Source organism: Leucopleurus acutus (genome assembly GCF_964270905.1).
Source record: "Leucopleurus acutus genome assembly, chromosome: 2".
NCBI classification, from domain to species: Eukaryota; Metazoa; Chordata; class Mammalia; order Artiodactyla; family Delphinidae; genus Leucopleurus; species Leucopleurus acutus.
The window spans coordinates 188,127,070-188,147,241 of record NC_139143.1 but is presented as its reverse complement, the minus strand read 5'-3'; the positions used below and the strand labels follow the sequence as shown (position 1 = coordinate 188,147,241).

At 57.5% G+C, this 20,172-nt stretch overlaps 1 protein-coding gene across 1 annotated transcript in view; it reads left to right on the top strand.

Moving 5' to 3' along the window:
• Nucleotides 1–20,172, top strand: part of CAMTA1 (calmodulin binding transcription activator 1) — a gene marked incomplete at its 3' end in the record, with an annotated part of 887,568 nt that overhangs the window by 623,875 nt on the left and 243,521 nt on the right. Inside the window, 1 exon segment of the mRNA XM_082833351.1 lies at nucleotides 11,246–11,317. Within this exon segment, the coding sequence (XP_082689477.1) occupies nucleotides 11,246–11,317 (72 nt within the window).

Below are 20,172 nucleotides of genomic sequence, written 5' to 3'. Positions count from 1 at the left end.
CTTAGGAAGTATTTGGGATATAAAGAGCCTAGACACATTGAAACAGGTTAAAGGACAGGAACCTCAGAGCGGGGAGGTAACCGAATCAGAACTTGGCGGGGGGGGGAGAGAGGGAGAGAGGGAGAGAGGGAGGGAGAGAGAGGGAGAGAGGGAGAGAGGGAGAGAGGGAGAGAGGGAGAGAGGGAGAGAGGGAGAGAGGGAGAGGGAGAGAGAGGGAGAGGGAGAGAGAGGGAGAGAGAGGGAGAGAGAGGGAGAGAGGGAGAGAGGGAGAGAGAGAGAGAGAGAGAGAGAGAGAGAGGGAGAGAGAGAGGAGTTCCTCCTGCTGCTGGCAGGACGGCTGATGCTGAGCTGAGCTGCCTGCTGCGCCCCGTGAGGAGAGAGGGTGAATGAACACCCTAGTGGGGGCCCCTGGGAACCAGGTGCCCGGAGGGATTTCTGAGACACTGAAATGCCCCGGGCGGCGGGTTCCCCAGAGCAGTTTGGCAAGTGGTGGGGAGAGAGGGAGAGGAGACCACATAGACCCGGCTGAGGGTCCCCAGGGGGCGGGAAAGTGGACAGGTGAGGGCGGCCACGTACCTGTACTGGACCCCAGCAGAGGCTCCTTCCCGGGGGTCACGGAGCCGAACAGATGGGAACAGCTGCTGGGAGACACCACGGAGGGTTAAACCGCCGCCCCTCCCTCCTGCTCCGAGCTGCTGCTGGAGACCCGTGACTGGCCTCAGCTCCCTCCCTAACCCTAGATTTACCTTATTATCAATGTTTAGCTATTATTCCATTTCATGCCCACTAGTTTATTAATCCTGGAACCCCCCCAAACAAGAAAGCTGAAGCCCCAGGGGATTTTATTTATATCCTTAAACATGATTTTTATTTAAAAATCCAGTTAACTTCTATCGCGCCCCTCACTCCCGTGTCCTGGTTAGGCTGCAGCGGCTCTATTTACATGCGCCCCTCCTGCAGACGCCCCGGACGCCCCCGTGGGGAGGGGGCCCAGGTGAGCAGAGGCAGGTGGGTGTGCGGGGGGCGCCGGACTGTCACCTCCCCGGTCCCTAGAAAAGGCCGGCAGTGAGGGGCTTCCCAGAGCTCACACTGTCCCCTTGACCCTCACCTCTGCCCCTCATTTCTTCCTCACGTTCCTTTATAGCTACTGAAAGGGCCTGTGCTATACAGATGGTCTAGAACTTTCCGTGGAGTTATTGGGGGAGGCTCCAGTGTGAGAACTGAGTGCCTCTCTCCAAGATCCACCCCCCTGTGTTTCTCACCGCTCCCCACCCAAACCAGGGGCCAGGAAGAAACGAGGTGGTGGACCCTAAACCACTGCACCCCCATTGGGGTGCTTCCATCCTTCCCTGGGGCCACAGCCCCCCTGTCCTCCCCCCTACAGAGCCCTTACCTAGAGGGTCTCCGTGGCCCTTTCTGCTAGCCCAAGGCGCCATCCCCTACCCTTAGGTGCCCCTCCTCTGAGCTCCCACCAATGCAGGTGCCTGGGGGAGGGGTCTCGCCTGTCTCCAGGGACTAGGGACCCCCGGGTGCTTCCTGAAGGACAACGGGGTGCGGTCACACGTGTCCCGGGCCTGCCAGGCACTGCCCTGGTCTCCTGGCTCTGTCCCCGGCACGTTGCCCGTCTGGGAGGGGTGGAAGTTTGCCGCCCCAATCCCTCCAGCTCTGAGGACACATCCCTGTGACCTTGGGCAAGGTGTGGACATCTCTGAACCCCCGCTCCCACATCTGCAGACAGGGGTTCAGGCTCTGGGAGATGCCATTGAAGGAGGCCAGGTCAATGCTGATCTAATATTCCAGATCTCTCCTGTCACCCAACCCCGAAGGCCGAATCAGACTGCAATCCATTTAGCTCAAACTAATTTTAAAGCAATTCACTATTTAACAAGTTCTGAGGCCCAGTGCTTTTGCAGGCAGCGTGTGAATTGAATCATTTGGTCTAATCTTAGATTAATACGAACAAAATCCTCCAGCAAGGACAGTCCTGGGAGCAGCCCAGGAATCCATTCCTTTGTCTTTGATGGGGACAGGCCCTGCAGAAGGCCTGACCCTCAGCCATTGGCGTGGATGCCTGAGTGATGCCATCCGGGGGGCATGCCGGGGCAGAGGGACGAGGGCTCTGAGCCAGGCGAGGGTGGGCTTGAGTCCTCCTCTGCCTCTTCCTACCACGTGACTTTGGACAGACTACTGGCCTGTTCGGCCTTGGCCTTCAGGGGATGCTCTGAGCAGGACGAATGCAGACAAAAGGCAGGAGGAGCTCCGTGTCGCCGCCCCACCCACAACCTTGTCCCCGCGTGAGATCTTCTCAGTACCTTCCAGGATCTGCTCCGGCTTTCAGGTGTCTGGGAAGCAGAGCTGCTTGGACCTACTTCTGCCCCCTTGCAGCAGCTGCCACCAGTTTGGGGAGATCTGGAAGGTGCTGCAGGGTTTTTACTTCCCCTGCCCTTTGGAGAGCTCCTGCTTCTATAGGGCATGTCCAAAGTTTGGCAGCAAGGAACGGTGTTTTACCCCAGCCTGGGAGTCCTGCAGCTCTGCCCACTCGGGTGCCTTCCTGCCCCACTGAGAGTCCCAGGGCTGGGATCACAGCCCAGATAGGTGAGGGTCCCTCCCTGGTGTTGTCACCCCAAATCTGGAAGAGAGAGGCTTTGTTGCTTCTTGGGTCGCAGCTGAAATGATGGGACTCTAGCTGCCTGCCACATAGAGACAGCCCAACGGTAGTGGGAGGGAAGAAACACAAGGAAGACATACAGAAATGAGAGATGGAGACAGAGAGGGGGCCGGGGGTTGGGAGGGAGGCAGGGAAACCTGTGGGATCAGATCTGAGTTCTAGCCATGCTCCTGTACTTGTTCCTTGAGTTCCCATCGTCTTCCCAGGAAACCTGCTTTAACATGCAGGGTCCAGGCTGGTGGGAAGGAAAAGCCATGAAAATCAAGCACCTTTGCTTCCAATGCAAAGTCATCTGCCGCCACTTGTCAACGTGTCTGATCGGGGATTTGATAGAAGCGTCTGTGTTGTCCCGCACGGAGGATTTGGACAGGAACGCTGGCAAAACTGGGAAGGAGCTGACGCCCTTGCCCAGGTCGCTTCCTCTGCGCAAGACCCCTTTCGAGTCCACCTGGCCTGGTCTTGTCTGCGTGGCCGACTCCAGCTCACCCTTTTGGACCCATCACAAATGCCACTTCCTCTTAGGTGACTTTGGCGATCTTCAGCATGAAAAGGGGGGTTCTTCCCTTTCTGGGGGCTCCATCACACCCTCTCCCGGGGCACCTTGCACTTAGCCTCGGGGCTGCTTTGATCTGGTTTGTTCGTTTGCTTGGCTCTCTCTCTCCCACCAGACTGGGGGTCCTGCAGGCAAGGGCTCAAGCCAGGCACAGAGCAGACAGTAGGGAAATGTGGTTGACACGCCCTCCTCTTACGTGGAAGCCAAGGCCCAGCCCACCCCGGGGTGCCCTTTCTGGGAGAGTGTGTCTGTCGCCCCATCTGGCCCCAGCACTGGAATCTTCACCTGCCCTGCCTGGAATATTGAGTAAACAGCTCCTGCCCCTTCGTCGCTGCAGAGCAGGATTAAATCGTCATCTTGGTGGATGTTGCCTTCCCTCCTATTATCTCTTTCTCTTCTGTCACCTTTATGCCATGACACATCTTAAAATCTGTTCATCTTTGTCGTGTGTGCATTAGATTCAAGTGTGTGAGATCAACCAGGCACCTTAAAAATCGATTTTCACTCTGATTGCCTTGTGCAGACAGTCACCGATCCGGGGGGAGAGAGGCGAGGCCCCTGGGGGAGAGCGCGGGCCGCCGCCACGAGCCTAACCCAAGTCTTGGGCCCCCCGGCCGGTGGCCTGGCTGCTGGGGGGCTGGTGCAGGACATCGGCAGAGGAAGTAGCAGAGGGACCCTCACAAGGAGGGTTAGGGATGGAGATTCGCTGCAAGCATCCTGGCATCGGCGTCGCAGCTGAAGCGACCGTAGAGGCCTGCCTGGTCCAGTCTCTTTGCTTCATGTCTGGGGAGACTGAGACCCACAGGGGATTTGTGACTGACCAGCTCCCCAGCTGGCAGCTGACCACACTGACAAGAGAGATGGCGACCGCTTCCCACTGTGGGGACCAGGCAGGCCCCTGGACCAGCCTAAGCTGCCACCCCCCTGCCCCTTCACCAAAACCCCCCGCACCCGTGGCAATCCAAGACGGCGCCTGCCTCCCTCACCTCCTCGCACCCAAGTCCCCTCCATGGCGGACGCCCCCACCCGTGAAGCAGTCTTGCAGAGGTCCTGCCTCATTGCTTTGGAACACTGCCCTCATCCCGTCCTTCTGCAGAGCTCTCCCTCTTCCCCTCTCCAGCCTGACCTGACAGGGCATCAGACCCTTGGCGTCCTCTCAGCCATCAGCACACACGTTGGCCCCGGCACCAACCGTTGACCCCTACTACACTCACTCTAGCCTCGGGGAAGCAGGTATTATCCCTGCATCCGAGGAGGTTCTGGTGGGGAGATGGGGCGGGGCGGAGCCGGGGAGCACAGGGGCTCGGGGATACACTCCCGGACTGGTTCAAGCAGGTACCGACCTCCAAACATTCCAGCTCCCCAAAGTGGAGCTGCCACCCCGTAGTCCCAACCTCCACTTCTTCCCCCAAACCCTAGCTTCCCCAAATCTTGGGCCCTGGGGTCTCAGCTTCCAAGAGGCCCAGCTGAACATGCCTGAACTGGGCCCCACTGTCGTTCTCCGGGGCCTCAATGTCTGATAGAACCTTCCGTGAACGATGGGTTTTTCTGAGCCGTCCAACATGATAGCCGCTCCTTCCGTGTGGTAGGTGAGCCCTTGAAATGAGCCTAGTGCAACCGAGGAACTGGAGTTTCTGTTTTATTTCCTTCTACGTCATAGGAATCGGAATTGGAATTTGAACAGCCTCACGTGACTCCTGGTGCCACACCCTCCTCTAGAGAGGGCTGTCATGCGGGGCTAGGGATGTGCGTTCCCCCGGTCCACCGAGGAAGATGCTGGGCTCGTGTTTCCCCAGAGAAGGAGGGAGACAGCAAGCCTTGGCTTTGGGGGTTCCCTGTCTCCTGTGGGAGGGGGCCCCCGAAACAGAATGAAAAGGTCTTCCCCAGAGAAGAAATTTCATAGGCTTTATCAAGGCCATGGGGATGTAAAGCAGCTTCACATCTCCAATCCTGCTTTCAGCTGCCCTTTATCTCACTGAATTCTGCTTGGTTAATAAAGTGAAGGCACTTGACAGGGAAAGGAAGCCTTGACTTCACTGAGCACCTGTTACATGCCAGGAAGTCCTCCAGGCCAAGCACGGTGCCCGAGGGTCTGCTCACCTCACACTGAGGTGATACACGTCACGCTCAGGCCAGAAAACAAACACCCACAACTGAGTCTAGTTCGAAAGACAACCAGGTCCTCTGAGAGCTGTCTGTGGTGCTGGTGGGGAAAGATGACTGCGCTCAGTACTCACTCTTAAGTGTGTTTATTAAGTGCACAGTCTACTATTTGGGCCTTTGCTGCCCCCTCCTCGCCAGGCGCCGATATTCACAGCGTGTGGAAATCAACCAAAGTTCATTGAACACCTGCTCCATGGAAACCACCACAGGGAATTTTACAGAGGACCATACAATTCACGTTCCTCCCAATCTGAAGGGTCAGGGTTAGCAACCTATGGCCCACGGGCTGGAGCCAACCCATCCCCTCTTTTTGTGTGGCCCGTGAGCTAAGAATGGTCTCCACATTTTTTTTAATGGTTGGGAAAAAAAAAAAAATCAAAAGAAGAATGATATTCATGACAGGTGAAAATTATGCAAAGTTCAATTTACAACGTCCATAAATAAAGTCTGGGGACACATTCATTACCCGTCGTCTAAGCTGCTTTTGCCCCACAAGGCAGAGTTGGGCGGCTATAGCAGAGACCATCTAACTCACGAGGCCGAGAACAGCTACCATCTGGCCCTTTGCAGAAAGCCTGCCAGCCCCTGCGATAGGTGAGCTGATGGTGACAGAGATGGTGTCTATGATACCCCAAGGCCGCCTGATCCCAGATGGGCCATTTCCAGGGGCTCCTCCCACTGGCCGGCTCAGGAGAGGCTCCCTGGAGGAGGGAGAGTCTGAGACAGACTCGGGCAGGGTAGGGTTTGCACAGGAGAGGACGAAACCCGCCCTGGGGAGTGGGACATCATGAGCGAAAGCCTGGAAGTGGGGACAGCAAGTCAGCCACTTCCTAGAGCAGAAGCCAAGGGCGGAGGGGACAATGGGAGGGCTGAGCTCATGCCAGAGAGAGACAGAGAGACAGAGATGGAGAAGCAGCTTCAGCTCTCAGAGCCATTGCGAGCTGGAGCTAAAGGGGACCCACCGTCCAGTCCCAACCCCCCACCAGTAAAGCTGGGCTCACCACCTGAGATGCTCCCTTCTCGGCCCACCGAGACCATCGGGTATCAAGCCCTAATGGACCTCCTGGCCCCCAGGGGACCCCCGGCGGCTGAGTCTGTTGGGGAAAAGTCCCTCTGAGGGGGTTTGAGGCGGATGCTTTCTTCAGAAACGTCCCTTTCTGAAGCATATGTTTTGAACTGCAGGGAGCTCTTGTTTGCTATTGGTTTCCCCTGTAATTTTATCTTTCCTCTTTATTTAAGACAAAAAAGCCCCACAGACTCATACAAGCGATTTTGAGTATTTAAGAAAAAAACTCTTCCTTGCTCCACTGTCACCTTAAAGGGAAGATGTCAGACCTTCATTTCCCAATAGAACGAATTTGAACGTTGCTTTCAGCTACAGGGTGACGTTCTCCTGAGTTTCCTATAAACAGCTGGTTGCTTTCTCTTTTTCTTTCTTTGTTTTATGTGATACACATAAACAAGGGGCCCAGGGTGTGCTTTCCCGTACACACCTCCACACGCGTGTGCACCCACCCGCTTACACACACGCACACGCAGCTGCATCCGCCAGCCGCAGGATGTGACTCTCCCTCCCAGCATATCACGGCCCCCGAATGCAAAGCTCAACCCAGGGAGCCCCCCAAGGGACCCCCAGAGCCTGATCCAAAAGCACCAGGAGTTTGTTGTACAACACAGATGACGACAGACGAAGTTGATTGCTTTCTTGATTAGTGGCTAAAGGGAATGGATTTGCTACGCTGCGTCGTGAGAGAGTGTGCAATTAATCCCCGATTGGCTTGGTGATGACACTGTCGTGAGGACTGGAAATGGGCAGAAGTGGTCCAGTGTGAGGGCAGTGGTGACGATGGGAACTGGCCAGAGAGCCTGGGAGCAGGACGGGGCCATGGGTGGTTTGGGGTTGTGAGGTACGTGGGCACACGGTGAGGCAGCCCAGCACACCATGTGCCTGCCGCTTGGAGCACCTGCAAGCTCAGGCCTCACCTGCTCTGTCCACCTGAGCCAGCAGGCATGGCTCTGTGCTGCAGAAACCAGCCTGAGCGGATGGACCCCACTCTGGGTCTCTCCATGTGACTCCAAAGCCGTCCCTGTGCGGAGGATGTGGAGATCACTGTTGCCAGCCCAGATCCAGGACCAGATCTCAGAAACTTACTGCTTTCTGTGCGTCTCCCCTTGGGGACCTATGAGCTCCTCAGAAATCTGAAATCAGCCCCTCCCGGCCAGCCTGCTGCACCCCCAGGGTTTCCTGTGAGTGGGACCACTGTGTACCTGTGTACCTGTCTGCACAGCCAGAAGCTGGGCGTCATCCTTACCCCTGCCAATGTTTCCATTTCTCTGCTGCTGCCGCCTCTGGTCCCAGCATGCCTCCTGGACTCAGGACTGGACCTGGCGCCCCCGCCCTCCCCGACCCTGGTCCCTGGCCACATGGCTGCCACAGTGAGCTTCGGAACGCAGATGTTCCTTTGTTCCCAGCCGCCCCAGGGTGAAGCCAACGTCCTTGGCCTTTTGTGACCTGACCCGCTTTGTCTCCCCAGAACTTGCCTCTCTCCACGCCCCCGTGTAGTGGACACTCCAGTCCATCCCAATGTCCTTACAGGTCCTCAAGCCCAGCCCGCTGTGTCTCACCTCCTGTCCCCACGTGCATTTCCTGAAGCTGGAAATACTCTCTTTCACTCTTCCCTTTCAACCATGCTCCCCTGAAAGCCCCCGTAGCGTCCTCTGAACCCTCTCTCACCTGCTGTCCTGGGCAGCCCAGCACAGGCATCACCTCTCGACCCTCACAGCAACCCAGAAGACAGAAAAAGGACAGTGCCTGTTCTGCAGCCGGACAGGACAGGGGCCCTCCACCCGGTGAACAGCAGGTCTCCCACTTCAAGCAGGATCCCTCGCTCAGAAATCCTCCCTTGCTGACTCTAGCTCACCAAGACTGGGCACCAGAAGCCTCCTTCCAGACAAGGGAACCCAGCTACCCAACACCTGTCAGTTTTCCCTGAAACTGAAGCTCAACCATTTAAGCACTAAACGTGGAACCATTTTTCAGGATGGTTTTCTAGTCTTCTTTTAGAAAGACTTAAGCCTTCAGAGTTCCACAAGCAGAAATTAAACATGTGCTGTCTCCGGATCATTCTCTGTACCAGGCTGTAGAGACCGGTGTCCTGAGGGTACCGGGTGGGGGAACTGTGGGCCCCTTTCATTCAAAGGTCCTGCCTGCCAGGAGCCCCCGTCCAGGGAATGGAGATGGACAAGTGAGCCACGGGGTGACCAGCGCGCTGGGCCAGGGTCCAATGGCCCTCGGGCTTCTTGAGTCCTTGGGGCGCCCTGAGGAGCTTCCTCCCTTGATGCCATTTGACCCGGCTCACCCTCATCAGGGGTACCTCTCTCCCACCTTCCTAAGATTGTGGCTCTCATCTGTGGAGACCAGAGACATCGGATCGCCAGGGTGTTTACAGTAAATATCTAAAAATAGACTAAGTTCTGAGTGAGGCCCCGAGGGTTCCTCTGATTAAAATGCATGAGCCTTGATGTAGAAACAGCAGTTTTTCTTTTTAACATCATTCTGTTTATTGGATGGTTCTGGGGTGGGGAGGGTGCCTGAGAGGGGGGTGCTGGGGTGTCTTGGGGGAGAGCGGGCTGTGCTTTCTTCCTGGGCTCTCACAGGAGGGACACGCAGTTGGTGTTCAGTAAAGTCTCAGTGACTCCTTAGTACGAGGTTCAAGGTTGCCGCAGCCCAACACAGATAGATACGCATTGAATGAAGGGGGAGTTGGTGCTGCAGATCAACCGTGTTCTTTTCAAGTTCAAGAAAAAGCAGTAGAAAGGGAAAGAGACAGGTGAAGCAGGGCATTCACGGCAAACTCTCGAGAGGGACGAACAGTGAGGAAGAGCAGATGGGAAGCCTTTGACTTCAAAGAGACGGAGAGAATTCCTCTCTCAACAGTTTGTCTCCCTCCATCGGGCTCACTGCATGAGTGAAAGCAACGCAACTGCCCACGAGAACACCCCAATTACAAAGGAAAAGGGCTGATGGAAGTTGCAGGTGGGTTGCTCATCCGTTGCAACCAAACGCTCACAGAAAATGTCCAAACACGAGTCTCCTTTGGCAAGAAGGAGTGAGCTATCAGTTGTTGTGTTTTTTTTTTAAAGAAAGAAACACACAGTTTATTGAAAACCAGAAAAGTCAGGAAAGAATATTGCCTTCTTAATAATAAATACATTTCGTGGGCAAGAATTGCAAGGGAGTCGTTTAAATTAATTTCCGCTTTGTTTGTTTGGTCTGTACAGGGCTTAAGTCCCAGCTGACAGCGATCTGTAAAAGTTCTAGCATATTGGAAATCTGATTTTCTTGCAGCCAGAATCCCATAGTCCAAAATGGTTTCTCTTTCAACTCTGTTAATCAGGCAGGCAAGGCTCAAATGGACTCCTAGTCAAACCAAATTTCACTTGCTCTTTTTGGGAGTGTGAAAAATATCTGACGAAAACTGCAAATGCAGAGCTGCCGGCCATTTCTCTCTGCAGAACGGGTGTCGGTGTTGGGGGACTATAGTGAAAGGGGAAGGGAAGACCTTGCGCATCCTTCATCCTCTGAGGCTCTGTGGTCCTGCCTTCTCTTTCTGCCCCACCCCTTCTGGAACGTGTGCTTTGGGAAGCTAGGGGACCTCCAAGGAAAATAGAAGGAGCTCATTCTAGTTTGGAATTGGAGGCTCAAAAAGGAAAGGCCAAGGGCTTCCCTGGTGGCGCAGTGGTTGAGAGTCCGTCTGCCGATGCAGGGGACGCGGGTTCGTGCCCCGGTCCGGGAGGATCCCGCGTGCCGCGGAGCGGCTGGGCCCGTGAGCCGTGGCCGCTGAGCCTGCGCGTCCGGAGCCTGTGCTCCGCGACGGGAGAGGCCACAGCAGTGAGAGGCCCGCGTACCGCAAAAAAAAAAAAAAAAAAAAAAGAAGAAAAGGCCAAATTTCCTCCCACTCAGACTCTGAGCATTCAGTTTCAGGAAGGACACAACCGTTCTCCTTAGTCCCTTTTTCTCAACCCTGCCGGCAGGCAAGCCCCCACGGTGCCCAGCGCACGGTGTGCTCCCCTGACTTGTCCCACCGGTCAGCTCCACCCTCCTGGATCTAAGTGAGAAGCTGCGTGAGAGCTGTCCCTCCTCACGTCCCCTCTACATGCTGTTCCTGAACTTAAATCCTCACCCACCTTCTTCTCCAATCTGACTCTAGCTGGTTTCTAAAACCAAATCCATCTGTAAAAGATGCAGGTTTATAATTGGAACAAACACAAATGTGACTAGAAAACTGTAAATAAAAACCAGCAAGTCGGGGTGTGCACAAAGGGTCCCAAACTCTGGAAGCCAGTCCTAGGAAGTGCTGCCCCTCCCTGGCCCCCCAGCCTTGGAGCTCCTACCAGACAGGGCTGCCAGGGACAGCCCTCCTTGGCTGGGAAAGGTCTGGAGTGTGTGTGTGCTTGAATGAATTCCGTCCCTCCCCATACACCAAGGGGTCTTAACCCAGGCTCTATGCATGAACGTCAGGGTAAACCCCAGCCCCTCAAACGATAGGCAAAATGTATACATATGTGCATTCCTGTGGCCCCTGGCTTTTCCGGGTTCCCACGTGCCGCCACGGCCCTCGCAAGGGTGAGCACCCCAGCTGTCCATCCATGTTTGCCCACTGGCGTTTCCCAGCTGTGCTTCCTAGGTGTGCCCCAGACCTTAGCCTTGGTCCTGGAGCCGGATGCGGAGGCGCCCGCGCCTCGGTCTCCCTGGGGTGGTGGCAGCGTCCGCGGCCCTCTCTTGCCCCTTCTCTGTTGCGCCGTCTTCCTCCCTTCCTTCCCTCTTTCCAACTGAATTCTCGTTTTTCCTCTCTCCCTAGTGCTTGTACGGCTGCTATGTCCATTCCTCCATCATCCCCACCTTCCACCGGAGGTGCTACTGGCTCCTTCAGGTAGGTGGCCGGGACTGGATTCTTCTTCCGTCTCCGGTGCTGGGGAAGGGTCTGCGGAGGGAGCTGAGTGGGGTGGGGCTCCTGCGTGCGGCGGTCCCAGGCCCTGGCACCCTGGCCAGCTTTCCTAGGGCTGTCGGCGTGTGGCGCTGAGGCCAGCTTCGGGGCCGGCCTGGTGTGATGTCAGATGCCAGCAAGGGTAGGAAGCCTGGTGGGGGGCGCCCTTGCCCGCCGCATGAGGATACCATCCTGCCAGCTGCTTCCAGGGTGCCTCAGTTTCCTCTGATTGAGGACAGGAAAAAGCCTGGGTGGGCAACCTGCCCCTGACTGAGAAAAGCCTTTGCACTGAAAACCGCATGTGGGTTAGTCGTCAGCACACGTGGAGAATCAGCTCCCAGAGTCGTGCCAGTTGTAGTTGGATAGATTGGGATGGCTGTTGGGAGACCAGGAGCTCCTGGCTCAGAGGGAAGGAGCTCTGTAATCGATTTGTGATGTCTGCTGTGGAGCAGGATGGAGAAAGGGGTGGAGGAGCCACCCAGTCGCCAAAGCTCCCAGGGAGGCCTGGCTCCCAGATCTCTGTCCATGGTGCTGGAGCACAGCCCCGAGGCCGCCCAGCCAACAGCCGACTGGTTGTGTTGGTGGTCGTCTTGCTCGTGGAAGGTGTTGCTGTGAGTGGGAAGGTCTGAGGGGTCTGCCCAGCGAGCCTGGACCTGGGTCCTTTCCAAAGCTCGACCTCTGATTTGCAGCTGCTCTCTGTAGAACACATGCCCGGGGGGCCCCGGCAGCATCACTCCAACTTCTTCCTACTGCCTCTGCCCAGGGATTGCTGCCTCTGGCCTTTCCCCCCAGAGGTCTCACTTTCTGCATCCAAGTTAGCCTGGGCCTCAGGGGTCTGGGGATCTCCCTGACCTGGGGGACACGGTTGGGAGGGGTCCAGCAGTTGGGAAAGCAAGCCCCCCGCCAATACTCATGGCACGTGTTCTGAGAGGAGAGAGCTGCACATGCCATGGAGTGCAGAAGGGCCGCTGGTCCCAGGGAAGGTGGCCTGGAAGGTGTCTGCTGGGCACAGGGCTGCCGCAGTGTCCACACCTAGACCAGGCCCTCTGTCCATCAACTCGCCCCCACCTCCCCCAACCAACCCCCTGCCCGCACCGCCATACACTTCCGTTCTCCTCAGTTCCCAGAATCAATTGTCTGTGGTTCAAGTTCATTGGCGGGTGGCACCTGAGACCGTCAGACGAGGTGCCGACTTGCAGACGCGGCTTCCCCGACACCTTGCCCGTTATAGTCTCCGGGTCTGTCCCCTCGGAGGTTGGCGTGCCCTGCGTCCTTGTGAAAGGGACCTTCAGTGTAATCCTGGGATGCTACCTCCAGGTCTTGTTAATAAGAATGGACCCAAGGCATTTTGCCATTTGGTCAAGGGTCTTCTCCGTGGCTGCAGGAGGTGGGAGTGGGCTCCTCCTTGACAGCAGAGATCTGGTGCAGTTAGAACATGTCCCTGTGTCTCCAGGACACAACCGTTCTCCTTAGTCCCTTTTTCTCACCTCTGTGTTGCCAGAGAAACACTTTCACCTCCAGCAGCCCCTGTGAGCTCCTTCCTTCCTGGACCTCCACCCCCTCAGGTCCCACGCTGGTGTTTTCAGCTTTCAGGCCCCATCAGAACAGCGCTCTGCTCTGCTCTCTCTGCGCAGCCTGGCTGCTGCCCTCCTGAGGGAGCCACACCCCCGCGGCCAGCTTCCTGCCAGCTCGCCCCTCCGGCAGCCCCAGCTGTCGGCTCTCCAAGGCTGCTTCCTCTCTCTCCTCCAGACCTCTCTCCCACCCCCACGCCTGCATTCCCTCGGGCACCTGTGGCTTTCGGTAGATCTCCTTCCCGGGACTCAGACGCCACCGGGCCGCCTGGAGTCTGAGCCGATTGCTGCCCAAACTGCATTCCACTCACTCAGGCCCCTTGAGCCAAGTCCCTCTTAGCCTGGGCTGCCCTTGCCTCGTTTCTGGAGCCACGCAAGGAGTGGGGGGCCGCTGCTCCTCTGCCCCAGCCCTCCCCTCCCTGGTGCTCCGATCCTGGCCGCTGCGTGCTGGAGACATACCTGGGGTGACTCGTGTGCGTCTGGGTTTGTTACCTTCCAGCTGGCGGGGAACCCGAGTCTCCCCAAAGGCCTGGATCACAGATCTGGTTTCTCCAGGGCTAATCTGAATCTTTAGCTTCTCTCCGGGTCCCTGGGGAGTTGACTCTCCACCCCCGCCTCCGCGTCCCCGAGTTTCTGTGAGCAGGTGACAAAGCGGGACGGTGCACGGGCGGGGGGCTCCTGCTTCCGGGTCAGCTCTGGGCAGGAGGAGGTTGAGGAGAAAAGCCAAGGCAATTAGCGCCTCGCAAGTCCCGCCCCCGGAAGCCTGGAGCTCCGGACTTGTCTGGAGCCGGCAGACACTGAGGAACCAGAGCCTTCGCCTAGAGTGGAGGGACTGAAGCCCGTTCAGCCGTGGCACCTAAGGTCATTGCCGTGCCCCGTGGGCACCACGCAGGCACCTGCACGGGCAGCATCTCGAGACCCCAGAGGACCTGAGCTCAGGCTGCTTCTACGGGGCCTTTGGGGAATCAGCCCTGGGGCCTTGAGAAGCCCCCGCTGCCGCCGGCACGCAGCTCCTCTCCTCGCATCAGCAGCCCCGCTGAGGGCTCCATGTGTCATGGCTGGCAGGGCCCTTATAGGCTGCCCCACGCTCCGCTGCTTCATTTCCTAGATAGACGCTGAGGCCCAGAGAGGGCAGGGTCAGGCCAAGGGTCACCCAGCCGGTCAGCAAAGGAGCCGGGCTGGGATCAGGCTCCTTCTTGCCTCTGCCTCCCGTGGCCTTGAACATGGTTATCACTGCATCCTCCCAGGCCCTGAGCCTTGCTGGGGCCCTGGAGGTGCAGCCCCTCCTGCAGGCTGGGCCGCTCCGACGCTGGGCCAGACAGCCAGGCTCCTTGGCCTCCGTCTCTGCCGCCGTGGCCTCTCCTCTTGGGATTTTCTAGTGCTTTGGCTCGGGCCTTCCTGCCTCCCTCTGTGACCCCTCTGGGGCCCCACAGACCCTCCTCCCCTGCGTTCCTCCCCCTGCCCGCTCCCCCAGGAGGACAAGCCCCCACGTCAGGCCAGACTTGCCAGCAGATTCTGTATGGCTCATTTGGAAACTATTTCTGCTTCTAATGAGTGTTTTTCTTTTTGCCCTTGTCCTCTAAAATGCTTAATGAATGTTTTCCACGCTCAAGTGAAGCAGGGGGTGTGTCCTGTGTGTCTGCCACCGCCATTCATTCGGGGCTGCGTGTCTGTTGAGACCAGCTCGCGGGGCCAGAGGCAGCGGGCGCTGCTCCCTGGACCACCCCGCAGCTCACACACAGGCCTGCAGGCCCCTGAGTGCTGCTGTGCGAACACAGGGACCCTGGGGCTTTGGGGGGACCCCGCTACTGGGGGCTCCTGGATCACTGAGAGTGGCAGACGTTTGGGTTCCAAGTTCTGGCACCCGGCCATCCCGGGTACTGACTCTGGGCCAGGCAGTGCACCGGCCCCGCACCACGGGCCCCCGGGTCACCCGGGAGAAGACCAGGCTCCCAGGGCGCCCGTCTCTTCTCCCCGGGCTGCCATTGTTACCCTTCTTATAGGGAGGGGCTAGAGACAGCTTCAAGCACCTGGTCCCAGGCCGTGCAGTCACGGAGGGGCAGCTGCCCTTCAACCCCACACCCTGCCTCCTGCCTGACCTTGAGCTTTGCCAGCCCAGAACCCCCAGGAACAGTGGGTGCAGGGGCCTCGTCTCCACCAAGTGCCACGGTACAGAGGCAGTGCAGAAGAGTGCAGGGGCGGCGGGCGTAGAGCCAGCTTACCGAGGGCGCTCACTCCAGGCTGCGCTGGCCCTGCACAGCTCCCCACCCTGGAGTGGAGGGAGGCCTCAGCCAGAGGACTCGCTGCCCAGGGCAGGAGGGAGACCCCAGTGTTCCTCGGGCGGAGCCCAGGCTCCCCGACAAGTGCCCGTGAGAGCCATACTTCCCCACCTGGCTCGCAAGGCCTGGGGGTTGAGCTGAGGCTCTAGACCCCTTTGTTGGATTGTGGGCCCCCAGCTGGCCTTTCACCCTCAGCGTGGTCAACTTCTGCCCACCCCGTCCTGAGAGCAGGCTTTCCCGAGGCAGAAATACCAGGACTGGGTGGGGGGGTCCCCCCGAGCAGGGCCCCTGGGAGGAGGGCATTTCTCCTGCCAGGAGGAAGGGACTTAAAGGGCAGCTGCCTGGGGGAGGCAGTGGCCCAAGACCTCCCAGGGTTAGGGCTAGGGTTAGGTTTAGCGCTAGGGTTAGGGCTAGGGTTAGGGCTAGGGTTAGGGTTAGGGTTAGGGTTAGGGCCATGGTTAGGTTTAGGGTTTGGGCTAGGGTTAGGTTTAGCACTAGGGTTAGGGTTAGCGCTAGGGTTAGGGCTAGGGTTAGCGTTAGGGTTAGGGTTAGGGCCATGGTTAGGTTTAGGGTTTGGGCTAGGGTTAGGTTTAGCACTAGGGTTAGGGTTAGGATTAGGTCTAGGGTTAGGTCTAGGGTTAGGTCTAGGGTTAGCGTTAGGGTTAGGGTTAGGGCTAGGGCCATGGTTAGGTTTAGGGTTTGGGTTAGGGTTAGGGTTAGGGGTCTTGAATGTCTCATACAGTCCAGCGGGCCCCAGAGAAGGCCTTTTGCACACCTCTGGGGCCATCGTAGTGAACGGTCCAGTTTCAGCTTCTGCCCCAGAGACAGGTCTGGACACCAGCCTGTCCTGAGGGAGCCCCACCTTCCTTCAGGGCCCTCTCCTGCCACCAGTGCCCCTGGGCCCTCCTCACCTCTGAACGAGGCCTTAGCCTCCCCACAGGCAGCTGAGCAGTGCCGTATTCGTCCACAGTGTGCAGGGAGCGAGCACGTGGGCTCAGGGCCTCCCCTCCCGACCTGGGACTATGGCCCCAGCGTGGGCCTGGGACATTTCCCAACACCACACCCACGGGACCTCAGCATATGGTTCTGTCCATCGACCCCAGACCTGTCTGTGGATGTGAGGGCCTCTCTCTGAGCCAAGTGCCTCTGAGGCTCCCCAGGAAGGCGCCTCCGATCTCATCGCTTCCCTCAAGTAGCAAAGTTGGGGTGAGGTGAGGTGGTGGGAGTGTTAGGCAGAGGGAACCCCCGGCCCCTGCCGCGTGGCCCAGAGGCCGCCATTCTCACTCCCACCCGGAGCAACCAGTGGGCAGATGTTTGGGACGGTGCTTGTTCGAACCTCTTATAGTAGTGGGATTGGTGTCACACAGGGAAACATTCATTAGCTGTTTGACTCTGGGCATTTGAGCACATTTCTCTGAGTCTCAGTTTCCTCATCAGTAAAATGGTTATGAGAATGGCGTGGACTGCACAGGCCTGTTGTGAGAATTCCCTATACATGAAACACAGAGCACGTGCCAATGGAGCCCAGCTCGTGGCCCACGGCAAGCACTCCATAGATGATGGACAGCTCGACGCCGTCAGTACCAGTTTGGACCTATAGGGGACATCCTGACGCCCCCAGGGAGCCCTGTGATCCCCACCTGGCATCTTCCCTTCATCTCTCACAGCACCCCCACCAAAAGCGGGAATGGTCAGGACACCTCTGCTCCTTCCTGCCACCCTCCTCTGCAGTGGGGACACTGTCATGGCTGTAAATGTCCCTTGTGCCCACTACCCACCCAAAATGACTTGAAATCTATCAGGGGAATGATCGGCTCTTTTGCAACCCATGTGCCCCCCCCATCGTCCCCCTCACTCTATCTGGAAGCGTGGCGTCACCTGGGACCAAGCCCTGCAGCCCTGAGCGTGGTCTGCAGGTGAGCTGGGTCACCAGACGGGACCAGCGGGGCAGCTGGAAGAGGGCGTCTGCACTCACCCCTCATCTCCAGGCTTATCCTAATGGGGGGACATCTCCACTCGGGGTGAGCTGGGCTCCACCAGGAGGGCAGCCCTGAGACGTGGGAGACAGCTTCCCCCCACCTTTTTCCTTCCTTTCTTTCCCTCTCTCTCTTTCATCTTTTTTTTAATGGAAGATATTATAGCTTCATAAAAATACTTGAACGACCCCTCACAGGCTTAGAGTGACAGAGGCTGCGGTCAGGCTGACTCTCTGTCCCAGATGGGGCATTTTGACCCACGTGGTTCAGGTAACAGAAGCGAGCTGGTACCTGAGGAGTCCCTGGCCCCTGGGCCTGGGTTGGTGGGGAGGGGAACACGCCCCCGGCCAGCCGGCCCCTCTGTGCTCCATCCTGCAGACCCCATATGGAAGATGTGGCAGATGCCACGTACGGGCTGGGCTGGGGCAGAGGGTGCAAGGCTCAGGGACAGCACAGCCCTGGCACCGGGTGGCCCTTGGCACTTGGTGGGGACTCCAGGTCCAGCTCTTTTGGTTCTCACGGCTGCCCTGGGAGGGAGTCAGGACTGGGCAAATTCGCCCTGACTTTTTCAGAAGAGGAAAACGGGGGTCGAGGAGAATTTGGGACCCCCAAAGACTAGGGTAATCAGGGCCCTGTCCAGGCCCTTTAAAGACACACGGCCCCATCCTCTGGAGCTCACAGGCCACAGTGCCCGGGCCGAGGGGCACGGGCGGGGCAGGAGCAGAGATGAGAAGGGGGAGTAGCTGATGGGTCCTGGATGTGTTAACCTCTGGGGGTCGGTGCCCATGTCAAGAAGGACAAGAGAGTCTGATGCTGCATCTCTGTCCCACGCCCTTGGCTGTCCTTCCCCAGCTGACAGTGAGCTCTGTCTAGCCCACTAGGGAGTGGACAGCACAGAGAAGGGAGCCTCCAGGCCCAGAGCATTTGGGTAGAACTCCTGTGTGGAGAGGCAGGTGAAGGACCCTGTGGTGCCAAAATCATTTCTGACCCTGAATTTATGTGCCTAGTAGGTGATACCGGAAACCCATCAATGCGATGAGTCCAGAGAAGTGGACATAGAGTGGCCTGGGTGGTCAGGGGAGGCTTCCTGGAGGAGGTGGGCTCAAGGATGGAAGAATGGGGCGGGGATGTTCTTCCATGCCCTTTCTGACACGTGGCAGGCCTGGGCCACAGTGTACAGTGACAAGAATGTATGGGACCCCAGGTCCACAGACCAGGCATGGAGCTGTCTGAGAAGAAGGCCTCAGGACAGGTGTCCCAGGCCCTGGAGCCAGTCAAGTGACTTGGAGGGGCCGTAAGGGGAGAACATGCACCCCATCTTTGCTTGGGCCCAGGAGAAGAGACCAGGAGAGATGGGGCCGGCCGACCAGAGGCTGCACATTCATCACAGCTGTGAAAGTCTCTCCAGGTTGAAGTGAGAGCAGTGGCCTTTCATCCTTATCATGATTATTATCAGTAACAGTAACAATAGCCATTGTAAATCAGGGCTGCCATGGCCCAGCAAGCGATTGTGTTGTTAGCTAATTCCGGAGATGGACAAAATCTGGAGAGAAGTGCAGGGGGGCCAGGGATACTAGGACAGGGTTCCAGACAGGGTGTTGGCTCTGGGGGACAGGTGAGTGGGGGGTGCTGGCTGGAGCAGGGCAGAGACCATGCAAAATGGAGCATGGCTGCGGGACCGGTAATTAGACCAGAGCCTCAGCTCATGAGCCACCAGGAGGCTTTTTACACGCAGAGACGGGAGCAGACAAGCAGCAAGTGGTGAAGGCCTTTTGCGACGGAGAAGGCGCGTGTGGGAATGAATTGTGGTCTCCGACAGATCTCTCTGGAGCTGCCTCCTTGTTCCGGTTTTATTCTATCTAGCAGCTTCCTCTTCTTTCTCCACTTAATGTGCCTTGAAGAACGTGATGAGAAGATAAGGTAGACACTAGGAATTTACGGCACTATGCAAAAATTGCTCAATTCCATTAAGATTTCAGGCTCTTTGCCAAGGCTGCGCAGCAGAGCCGCTATTAGTTCCTTCTTAGACATCTTTGCTTGATTGCAATTTACGATGCCAAAGCCTCTGCTGTACCACCTAAGCCTCCAGAAAATATATCCCCCCAAGGCAGCCATTATCCTCTCTATGGAAAGTCAGTGGGCATCTTCCAGAAGCTTCTCTCATCCTGGTCCCCTCCTCGGGGACAGGGGCGTGCCCGGGTGGCTGGCTTTCGCACTGGTCACCTTGCAGGGGGAGCAACCCGGAAAGTCCCTGTGATCAGGTCTCAGCTGCTTGAACTTCACCTTGCAAATCGCGGCTGCCTGTGCTCTTGGAGCCTCTGGGGAAGTGGGATGCTTTGCCCCTACCTTGTGGACGAGGGGGTTCCTGAGTATGGGGGAGAACTTGTAGCCACCGGACAGGCTTCCCACTGGCTACTTGCTGGGACCCCTGGACCCGTGGTCCTTCCAGGCCCACGGTTTGGATTTGAACTCAGCTCTGCCTTCACCTAGCCACGTGACTCTGTCAAGTGAATTAACCTCTGTGAATCTTAAGTCTGTGTCTATAAAATAGGCATGAAATACCTCCCTCTGGGGGTCACCGGGAGGATGAACTGAGCCAATGCCCACAGAGATCTTGGGTCATGCTTGGCCCTAGGCAATGGTGGCTGGCTCATCCCTCTGTTGTGACTATTTCCAGCCATTTTTGCTCCAGGGGATTGGGTGGGTGGGTATAATTGGGGAGGGGTGTCCCCTGAGAAGGTCCCATCCAGACCACCTTTCAATTGGCAAAATACTCATCTAACAGATGCGACCAGGTGATGGCAAACCCAGTTCCCTAAGTTACTCTGCGTCTCTGCTCGGTTAGTGAGAAGCACCCTCCACGTTCCAGCTGTCTGTCTGCTGCAGCCATTTCCCCAGGGCCCCCTCGGCTCTCTGCCCCGCTGGGACTGACCACCGTCTATCCTGGCCCATCCTGAAAACCCTCTGTCCTTCCC